The sequence below is a fragment of the Aspergillus caelatus genome (genome assembly GCF_009193585.1).
Source record: "Aspergillus caelatus strain CBS 763.97 unplaced genomic scaffold BDV27scaffold_8, whole genome shotgun sequence".
NCBI lineage: Eukaryota > Fungi > Ascomycota > Eurotiomycetes > Eurotiales > Aspergillaceae > Aspergillus > Aspergillus caelatus.
In genome coordinates this window covers 193,792-204,329 of record NW_022475271.1, presented here as the reverse complement: position 1 = coordinate 204,329, position 10,538 = coordinate 193,792, and the positions used below count along the sequence as shown (strand labels likewise).

The window sequence follows — 10,538 nt, the reverse complement described above, 5'->3', positions numbered from 1 at the left end:
AAAAAAAAAAGTAAAAGGGAAAAAAACAAGGATGGAAATTGATTGGAATGTGAAGGCCAAAAAGCTTCCGTCGAATAGACCCGAAACCAACTGTTGACGGGGACAGCGCTATGTTTGTTCCCTTTGCTTCAAGCCCAATCAATGGATTGGGTGGTGTGGCTTTTGATGCTAAACTTGGAAACGCTAAAACCAGCTTGAACGAAAGCCCACACCCACTACCAAACCACCACCACCACAACTCATCTTCACCACCCAACGGTCGTATAAGCCTCTTTTTCAGCCCACTCGTGTCTCAGCCATGTCACTATTATTACCTATCACCGTGGGATTTCGATTTCGCTTGGTCCTATTGTTATTGCTATTGGTATTATAACCATTACGTTATATGGCCATTGTGAACCGATTTTCCCTATGAAATGGAAGAAGAGAAGTAGTTCGATATCTATTCTAACTCCGGTTTCACAGCGTTTGAGAATCAATCGATAGAGACGATCGAACTCCCACCGCCTACGGTGACCAACCAGAATTAGCTGGTTCTGGACCCTCGTATGGATACCTCTTATGGAACCCACTTACTAGTTGACTTAGTGCTCACGGTGGAAATCCCAAGAAGAGAGATTATGGTCGCTGTCGGAGGAATTCATGCATCAAAATTATTTATCGACCGCAAATCCTCCTTGCTGATGATGCGGATACCCAGCTGGTTATTGGTTGTTGCTCCTCGTGTTTTTTTCCCTGCGATGCGTCATCTACAAGTTCGCATGCGAGTGGGTTTGAAAGCAGCTGAAGAGTGCATAAGATCAGTTTTCCCAGCGATCGTATTCTTCAAAAACAAAAACATCGCTGTACTACCATCTCGGATAGTAGATTGGACCAGATATATATTTCTCTCTCCATGTGCGGACATGTATACCGGGCTTTCCCCGACATCACGAATGTGACAGAGGCTGTACACTCTCAGATCATTCGAGAAGCTCGCTAAGCGCCCGAACCGCATGTCAAAAGACTCTACTCCGTATGTCTTGTACTGAGTACTGTAAATGCGTTTGCATCTCTCGTCTGAATCTCTCGACGTATTGCACGTGCTAGTTTAGGAGCCATATTCAACGTGCGATGTTAAGAAAAATTCAACCGTCGCTACTATAGCCCTGCTAAAACCACCGAAAACAAATAGTGGATTTTTGTTGTCAACATGATAATTGCTACTTAGTGATTGATTGGTGTTTAATTATCTAAGTATTGACAATCAGCAGTGTAAACACACTAACCGTTATTTACCTACTAGATAACCGTTCAACGGTATCAAATCGGCTCAGTACTAAATAGTGTCCCCTTGCATCGGACTGTATATAAACTTCAATTGAGCGATGCTGCATACAGAGCACTAACCACCGCAAACGCTGTCCCTATAGTCAAAGCTCTTTCCAGAGTGCTCCCATATCCATTGCATGGGGTTTTCTTTTATCCCTCTTCTTAATTAAGGGGGTTAAAATGTCGTTGCCTACGGAGTACTGCGTATGTATTTGGCGCTCCCAACATGTTAGCGCCCACCGTGGACCACACCAGGGGAAGCAACAAGACGGGCAAACCTTCTTATATGCAATCATGATACGGAGTATGTGCTGGCTCTTTAATAACTTAGGTGAGTACGTACGTATGTACGTATACTTCCTAGTATAAGGAACTGAACCAGACAACTCCTATTCGTTCTTCCTTTTCTTCACGTAGCGTCTAGAGCGAATTACTATATAGCTTTAGTACATATAACACATAAAATAAAATAAAATAAAGTAAAATAAAAATTAAAATTAAATAAGAAAGAGGAGGAGGAGAAGGTACACACAGTCAAATATTCTTTCCTCAATCCAAAGCTTATGTACGATATGCAATATAATTGCTCTAAGGGGTGAACATTAACTGTCAAAATTTCGATACGATCAAAGCCAAGATGACAACTGTCTAGAGGACATTAAACCTCCACGAAACCAGTCCTCACCGTTAAGCATGAACTCTAACCCGACTTCGCCACCTGAAGAGGTCAAGATATGCCATGACATGACAGCGGATTTGTGGTTCTGTCAATCAAAAGTTATGTGGCTATAGCCCGCAGAATGCGCCGGTAAGGATGGAAGAGGAAAGCCGAGGTTACGAACAGACACCTACCGATCTTGGCTCATTTGATATTCGGCTCCTTTGGAAAACAGGCACTGGACATGATGCCTGTTAGGGCGTATCGTCGGCGGGTCTTCTTAATGTGATCATAAGGACGTGGCCGTCGGTAAGGGATCAATTACAAATTACGCATTCGGTTTCTTCTTTTCTTCTTTTCTTCTTTTCTTCTTTTCTATTTTTTTTTTTTTCTCTTGTTGGGCTTGCCCGACCGAAGAGCTCCGTACGTAGAAGAGTGCCCAAGAAGACCAATTGCCCATGATATACAGCTAGTTTACAAGATTTGTGAATGTGAGAGGACTGTGTTCCGCTTAACTGTTCCCTAATGGGTGAATAAAAATTGTCCCTGCCAAGCTTTGGCTGTCATCCATCAAAGACATGCCTGGCGTTTCAAGTCTCACTCCATGCCCAATTAGTAGTCTATGAATGGAGTTTCAGGTGTAGCAGTATAGGACATGGCTAGAGAGGCTTCTAGCTGTTTTGTGTAATTTCGTTTTTGTGGCTTGCGCTGTCGCTGTGGAAATATCCAGACAGTAAGACATTATCACTACAGAAATATAGCTCGGGTATTAAGTATTAAGACCAGAGGGAGGACAGGAAACAGAGGGACGTGCCCAGCGTCAATTCATCAGAATTTATGTGCCGTTATTTGGCTCATTCACGTACCAACAGCGGGAATAAATCAGCTCAAAACATGTCAATCCCAATGCTCATCAGTGGACCTGAGGAGGGAAATTTTTGTTTATTTACGATTGTCCTCCTATCGAGGAAAAGGAAGAAGGAAAGGATCTGAAAATTTAAAATAAAATAAATAAAAATAAGCGAACATCAACGTGGCGGGACCGTCATTGAATTGCAACATCGTCTGCGGTGCCCACTGAGACCCCCCAATCGATCTTCTCCTCGGCCCTAGGCATCCATGGTTAAGATGTCTTTCTGTACGTACAGGGTTGGGTTGTTCAGAGTGAGGTAATTCATCTGAGTTCCTATATCCCAGTCTTTCATCTGTATTGTATGGACATACGTTATGTATTGAATCCTAAGGATATCAAGTGGGAATCAAAACCAAGAGTTTCCATCTCTTCCCCCCTAGCATGGGCGCTTCGTCCAAGGTTAGGGCGGCTTTTTGGGGTCGTCATCGGTCCACTCGACAATCAGCAACTCTGTCCTAAAGTGGGTTAGAGCAATGCGGGGCCCATCCCAGACAGGACTAGTGTTGTTTCATGATGAGGGCTTGTGAATGTCCAGGAGGGGAGTGGGACTGTTTCATGATTGGTTCAGAGGCGGTAAAATGGTGAATGCGTTCCCTTGATAAAGCGGCAGGGATTCCATTAGTAGTAGGTACCAAGCTCTGAAGGTCCTATTACGGGATGTCAACTACTACTCTTGTCCTGTGTAGTAGGGACCAGGTTAAGTTCCCGTGATCCATTTTAATCTAGTTGCGCGACTTCATAGGTAGGGGTTTCACTTGCCGCTTATGTTTTGACTGATGACCTTGAGTTGGATTGACCATATTATCCCAAGGGTAAGGTGGTTGAGGAGGTTGGGAGGATCTTCTACTGAGACATGAATAGCTGGCAGTTTTAGAAAGAGGCGGTGCAGGAATCCTGAGTGCTTAAGATTACGCGAATCATGGGGTCGGGTTGCAAGTAAAGGATACCTACCTAACCTAAGGTTAGGGTACCCTGTACGTACTACTGCGAACCTACAGTAAGTCCAATCTATTTGCTTGTACATACTCCGTACATACTGCTGCTTTGCGGTCTGGTTGGTATGTATGTATGTATGTAATCGAATGACGGTATCTTCTCCTCCATAAGTAGCACGTGATCATTATTTTACAATTGGCAAACAACCACCCTTCTTCACTCTATTCCTTGTACTACTACTACTGCTACAACTAGTACTAAGTAGTATTAATATTATTAAAACTATGGAGGTGTGTAAGACATCCTCATTTTATGAAAGCCGATAATGCACTAGCAACGAACCATTGTGCGTAGAGAATGATAAGGCTAAACCATTATGGTCCGGAATGTAATCTAGTGTAGGACAGTCGGTCGAATGTGAATGGCTGGATAGCCTTGAGATTGGGGAGTTCCCTGACTTAGTATTGCGGAGAAGCGACCTAAGGCCAAGTTTACCGTCCATCCATTCATTATTACAGGAAGTTTACCCGCCTTTCGGTCGGCGACAGTTTAATAGCACGGAGGTCGTACCATGTCCACTTTCATACTCCCTCGCGCGGCCTTTTCCTCTCTGGCTCTCTTCTCGCTTTCTTTCTTTCTTTCTTTGTCTTCTCTGACTTACTACTAGTAGTATTATTCTTTCTGAGGAGTGGGATTTTCCTTCTTCTTCTTCTTCGTCTTCTGCAACCGTTCGAGGAACAAAGAGAGCTGCTGGCTCAGCTTGACACTTTTATCTATCGTCTGTCACTTACTCAATAGCCCACATCCTCCACTTCCACTCCAGATACGCCCCCCCCTCGTGCGCAATTGGGGCGCGGGAATTCAGCAGATTTATCTAAATTTCTTGGACCTTAGGTTTGTCTAGCTCCATGGCCTAATTTCCATGCCCCCCCTGAGCACAGCTCCAATGGCCGCTTGGTCGCAAACTCCGTCTGTGAATGGCCGTTCTAATTGATTGGTTTTGGCAGATCGCCGGTCCCCTACTCCACTAAACAACGAAGGCAATCACGCCTGTCTCCTAGCCCCCGGTAGTACCAATTCGCCTGGTGACGAATTTCTGCGTTGGAAGCTGTCCGACCCTGAGTGTTTTATTATCACCTCTCGTCTCCCCGCTCCACCTGGATTCCCCGATCACTCTCAAACAACATTTTCCTCGGACAGGATAACGTTCTCCTGGGGTACAGCCGTTCTTGTACCCCGCCGCTCCTTGTCATCCTTGGCTGTTTGCCCGAGTCGCAATCCTTCGAGTCTCCCTAGATCTTAACGGTACTTGCGTGACCACACCAAATCGCAACTCTAGGACTAGTTTTAGTCCCCCTGTCGATCACCTGTCGGCGCACAAGCACTACAAAGTCAGATTTGGCGGGGGAAAGTACAGACAAGGCCTAAAGACCCTTATCGTCTGATCTTACCGAACTTGCTATGCTTCTATAGAATACCAAGCCAGTTATCGGAGACAGAAATAGTGAACATGTCTACAGATGACCCTTTCGCCTTCCTGGGTGAACCCAAAGCCACTCCCCAGCGGAAACCGACTACGAAGCCTCGATGGAGAGAAAAGCTATTTTCGAAGGATAAACTAAGTAAGTTTGATGGCGGTGGCAGGGGTGGTGATGCGACCGACCAGCAAATCGAGTCGTTCCTGGCGCCCGTTCGTTCGAATACGGTATCATATGGATCTCACGGAGCTCACTCGACTGCTGGGGCTTCGCGAGGGCTTCCAGCACCACGTTTAGATGTCTCACAACGGTGGCAATCATCATCATCCCAAGACGTCTCAGAAGCCTCTCCCATTGCAAAACCTGCTTCAGCTACCGATAGTTATCCATCTATGAGCTTTCCGAGGGCTCCCCCGAAAAATCCCGCTCGGAAAGGCCTGCGAGTCAGGTTCGTTGAGAGGGCGCCCGAGGTGATCGGTGAGGGTGGTGACGAATCGGAAACGCCCACGGTGGTGATATCCAAGAATCGCAATCGTCAAAACAGTCAAGGTTCAAGTCAACCGGGAGATATACTGGATGCTCGTCAGCCGACACTTCCTCAGCTTCACCTTGATACCTCGGTGGGAGACGGGCTTGCGTCGCGGCATCAGCGTACGAACACGCAAGACAAAATCAACCCCCTTGCGACCAAACCGTTATTTTTACAGAGTTCTCAGGATTCCGATTTTCTCATGACACTAAACGTGGGCCAGCCCGGATCTCGCCTGTCATTCCGAGCGTCGCCCGAATCCAGTACGTTTGCACAGCGAGTCCGAGATAGGATGCAAGCTGAGGAAGGTCGTGCTCTGCAACATCGTTACCAAGATCCTCCGTCACCGGTCAATGACAATAAGGAAGGGCAAGGGCCGGCCCCTGTGGCCGCAGCAGCCCCAACGGTGCCCGATAGTCCAAGCTCCGAATATGAAACACCTCCGATCTCAGACGACGAGGCCGAACAAGAAGCTAACCCTTTCCGAAATCCTGCCAGCCCACCATCGCGAGGACCAGTTTCTCCGCCCATTGAGCCCACGTTACCTTCTGGTCTCACACCGGCCAGCGTATCGATAAGCGCTTCGCCTCCAAAATCGCTGCCGCCTTCCAGGGATTCTGCCCTGGGTAGCCCAGGTCGCCCGAGCAGTCGAGACAACCGTGACGCTCCACGAAACCCTCAAGTGCCCAAGATGTCCTTACGATCTATCGCTAACCAGTTTGGTGAAGCTGCTTTTACGGACCTCAAGACGTATGTGGCGCAGCACGAAAGCCTCATTCGACATGATGCAGAGAGGAAGAAGTCCTTGATGGAATATTCGCTCACAGAATGGGTGAGGGCTGCGGTATGGTGGTTTATGCGCGGAAAGAAAACGCTCGAGGTGTACGCACGATCTCGCCCTTCGAGCTCCGGTTCCAGCCCGCAGCAGTCTACTGCCACGGAAACCGCGAAACAGGCTGTGGTTGATCTTGGTAAAGCGTTGTGGATATGTGAAAACATTATTCCTAAACATAACGAGTTGACTCATTACGGCGCGATGAGCGTCGACGCCTTGCTAGCGGTGACAAGCACAACAGGCGACAAACGCTTGGCTGACCTCCTGAGCTTGCACCAAACGATCTTAAATCACTTGCGTTCTTTGGCAATGTCTATCAAAAGGAACAATATTATTACCTCAATCGATGCTACCGGAGGTGCAGGAATCCAGGCCGACACCAGGATGTGGCTGAAATATCCTGCCTTTGCGCCTGATGTCTCAGCCATCCTTTCTGGCACTGCCACGAGGTCTATGTTGGTCGACAAATCTGGGCAAGGGCCGAATCTGGCACAAATTATGCCACTAGGTGATACGAGTCGATATTTCAGCTATGGAAGCATGTTTGTGAAGGTTATGGTGAGCTCCAGTGAGGATGGTACGCACCATGACGAACCCCTGCCGTGCGTACTATCTATCATTCGTGATCGGGCCGACTGGTACGTATTCGCCTCCATTACCAGTCAAAATGAATTGGTCAATGTCATGATTCAGTCGGATAAGAAAAAAGGCCCTACATGGAACGATGTGCATTGGCGCGTGCGATCAAACTTCATGCAAGTGAAACTTCCCCGTGGGTTCCAGTTGGACGTGATGTTCCAAGAGGATGATTTCAAAAACCTGTGGAACATTGTGCAATATACACAGCAAACCGAAGCTAGTTTGCAACCGAAATCCGACGAGACTACAATCTATGAAACCACTTTGAAGGTTTTCCAATATATGGATCCTGGCAAAAGCAAGACGTTCCCTGCGGAACCTATTGAGCGCTGCCGCGTTCGGCTGTTTGAGCGCTCCATGACCGTGACCGAGGGCACTGGTAGCCGCGAAGTACACCAAGGCTATCGGATTGCAGTTCTGACAAGCCCCAAGGTCAAGACGCTCAGTAACGTAAGCCACATTCTTGGTCATAATGCACCAATTGTGTTCGGTCTTCTCAGAGGCGAGAATGGGGCGCCGGCACTCATGCTCAAGGTCAAACAGGATGGCAGGAGTCGGTCTATGCTAATGACGTTTCACGACGTCGAGGAGCGTAGTGCCCTCCATTCTCTACTGCTCGGGATGACAACCAAAGAAGGGGAGATTAAGACACCTGACATCCCTATCCGCGCTTACTCCATCGAACAGCCAGCTGATCGATTCAACGGTCAGCCTGAGACATCCCACTTGCAATTTCCTGCTGGTAGTGTGTCGGTTATTGATCAGGAGCACGCCTTTGTTGACCATCAATATGGCCCAACTATTCTCTCAGAGCATTTACGGGCTTTCGTGGCGACAGAATGGGGATCTGTCACGGATCGTATCAACCTTGGTATGTTGCATAATCAGGTGCTGCCGAGCTACTGCTAATATTACGTTAGGTCCTGGCGAGTTGAAGTTGGGTTTGGACATCAACAACCGTACGGGCCTTAGTCTGTACCGGCCTGGACAACATGATCTGACCATCTCCATCGCCGAGAATCTCACTGCTCCTGAGATGCCGGACCGCTTGGCGGATTTCATGCAGATCGCGATGGTCAAGCCAATGGTCCGCCGGTTTGACTTTGCGACTGTCAAAGGTATTCCTTCTTGCTAAGTAGCGCTTGTCCGACCTAGTTACTGATTTTCGCAGACCTTCACAAGTTTGAGGCCGCCGTCACGGGCTTCAATGTGCTATATGATGGGTATGATAGATCTTCTTTGTTGGCCAGGTCTCGCCAAACTAACGGAACCAGTATTGCTACTTCCTTCACGATATCACGACGTCGCATGGTGGTACCAATTACGAAGAAATGGGAATCGACTAGAGCCCGGATTCAAGTGGTTCAACATGATAAGGTGATACAATTGATAGCATTCTTGAATGACTTCCACCATGGAAAGTGCATGAACTTTGTACTCAAAGGCACCGATGTATACGAAAACTTCACCCGCTCGGGCAAGTTTTGCATTAAGCTGTGTGATGCCAAGTTTGCGCTACCAAAAACCGGCGATGATCCCACATCTAATTTCATCTGCTTGGATATGCCCGACTTCCCCAGCGAGAATGATGATATTTCGATTGGTTTCGATTCTGAAGCTGGTATGTTTGTTCCGCCCGACGGAATAGTAGGCTGCGCTAACAATTTCCGATCTAGACCGAGCCAATTTGCAAGCTGCCCTTCCAGGATCGTCTCGGGAACCATCTCGGATGAGTTCTCTTCGGCGGTAAACCCGCGTTTAGCAAATAACACTGTATCTATGTGGCCACCATTGATGACTTGTATATATGAAATGAATATCACGCAGTTGAACGGCGGACCCACGTGTCACGTGTCACCCCCCTCTCTCCCGGTCTTTCCCCCACTTCTTTCAAGAGGCCGGTGTTGAATCCCCAGTTTCGGTCGGTGATCTTCTTTCTCCCCTCTCTCCTAGCCATTCCCAGGGCCCGTACTGTACAATGGCTCCAACCAACGACAACATTGCCGCTGCTACGCATGCCTTGCATGCAGATGAGGCGCTGAACGTGGTCACCGATGTAGCCCCTCCGCTGCACCTTTCCACCACCTTCCGGTACCCTGATGATCCCGAGGAACTTGTGCCGGCAGCAGATCTCAGTGGTGTATGTTCCTTTGATCTTCGGCCATTCTATGCAATTCGTTGAGCCGGTCTGATAGCTTCACTTTAGTATGATCAGGACAAGACCAAGCATATCTACTCTCGTCTGACGTCGCCTAATTTGAACCGATTTGAGGCCCTCCTTTCTTCACTTCTCCATGGTGAGGCGATCAGTTACTCGTCCGGTCTCTCAGCCTTGCATGCAGCACTCGTTCTACTGAATCCCCGCCGAATTGCAGTTGGAAACGGATACCATGGATGTCACGGTGTTATTAAGCTCTTCGGCCGTCTCACCGGTCTTCAAAAGCTGGATCTCGACTGCCCCGCTGAACAATTGGAGTCGGGAGATGCGATCCTTCTGGAGACTCCGGTCAACCCTGAAGGCACTGCTTTCAACATCGAAGAGTACGCCAAGAAAGCGCACTCGCGCGGAGCATATCTTATTGTGGATAGCACCTTTGCTCCGCCGGGCCTCCAGGACCCGTTCCAATGGGGTGCAGATTTGGTCATGCATTCCGGTACCAAATACTTCGGTGGACACAGCGACCTCCTTTGTGGTGTTCTAGCTACACAGCGGAGTGATTGGGCCCGGCGGCTGTTCGAGGATCGGATGTTCCTGGGTAGTGTAATGGGCAATATGGAGAGCTGGCTAGGCACGCGCAGTTTGCGGACCCTGGAGGTTCGCGTGCAGCGGCAGAGCCAGAATGCCACGAACCTGGTCACATGGTTGCACAACGCACTGCAGGCGCAAAACCCAGCCCCTGACAGCGACGAAGCTGCGACTCAGGCTGCTCTGCAACAGGTGTTCCATGCTAGTTTGCAGAAAGAGGACGAATCATGGTTGCTCAAGCAGATGCCGAACGGGTTCGGACCGGTGTTTTCGATCAGCATGAAAACCGAGGACTATGCGCGTAAGCTGCCCAGTAAACTCGCCTTCTTCCAGCATGCCACTAGTCTCGGAGGCGTGGAGACCCTAATTGAGTGGCGGACAATGAGTGATGCGACGGTGGATCGCCGATTGTTGCGGATCAGTGTGGGATTAGAGAATTGGGAAGACCTGCGGAGGGATTTGGTAGACGCATTCCGAGCTTTGAGTCAGTAGG

The 10,538-nt window shown here is 48.5% G+C and overlaps 3 protein-coding genes across 3 annotated transcripts; all 3 read left to right on the top strand.

Annotated features, from left to right (window-relative positions):
* The first annotated feature begins 59 nt into the window (after positions 1-59).
* Positions 60-1,177, top strand: BDV27DRAFT_120271 (uncharacterized protein). Its single transcript, XM_032065065.1, has 2 exons — positions 60-112; positions 194-1,177. Exon 2 carries the CDS (start codon positions 549-551, stop codon positions 939-941), a length of 393 nt encoding a protein of 130 aa, XP_031932932.1. The 5' UTR covers positions 60-112; positions 194-548; the 3' UTR covers positions 942-1,177.
* A 3,852-nt stretch (positions 1,178-5,029) lies between these two features.
* BDV27DRAFT_109339 (uncharacterized protein) lies at positions 5,030-9,163 on the top strand. Its single transcript, XM_032064484.1, has 5 exons — positions 5,030-8,170; positions 8,220-8,417; positions 8,471-8,522; positions 8,574-8,920; positions 8,976-9,163. Exons 1-5 carry the CDS (start codon positions 5,329-5,331, stop codon positions 9,047-9,049), a joined length of 3,513 nt encoding a protein of 1,170 aa, XP_031932931.1. The 5' UTR covers positions 5,030-5,328; the 3' UTR covers positions 9,050-9,163.
* A 114-nt stretch (positions 9,164-9,277) lies between these two features.
* BDV27DRAFT_152726 (cystathionine gamma-synthase) lies at positions 9,278-10,537 on the top strand (the record flags this gene model as incomplete). The annotated part of the gene is made up of 2 exons (XM_032071631.1): positions 9,278-9,439; positions 9,506-10,537. 2 exons carry the CDS (start codon positions 9,278-9,280, stop codon positions 10,535-10,537), a joined length of 1,194 nt encoding a protein of 397 aa, XP_031932930.1.
* Position 10,538: the final 1 nt, after the last annotated feature.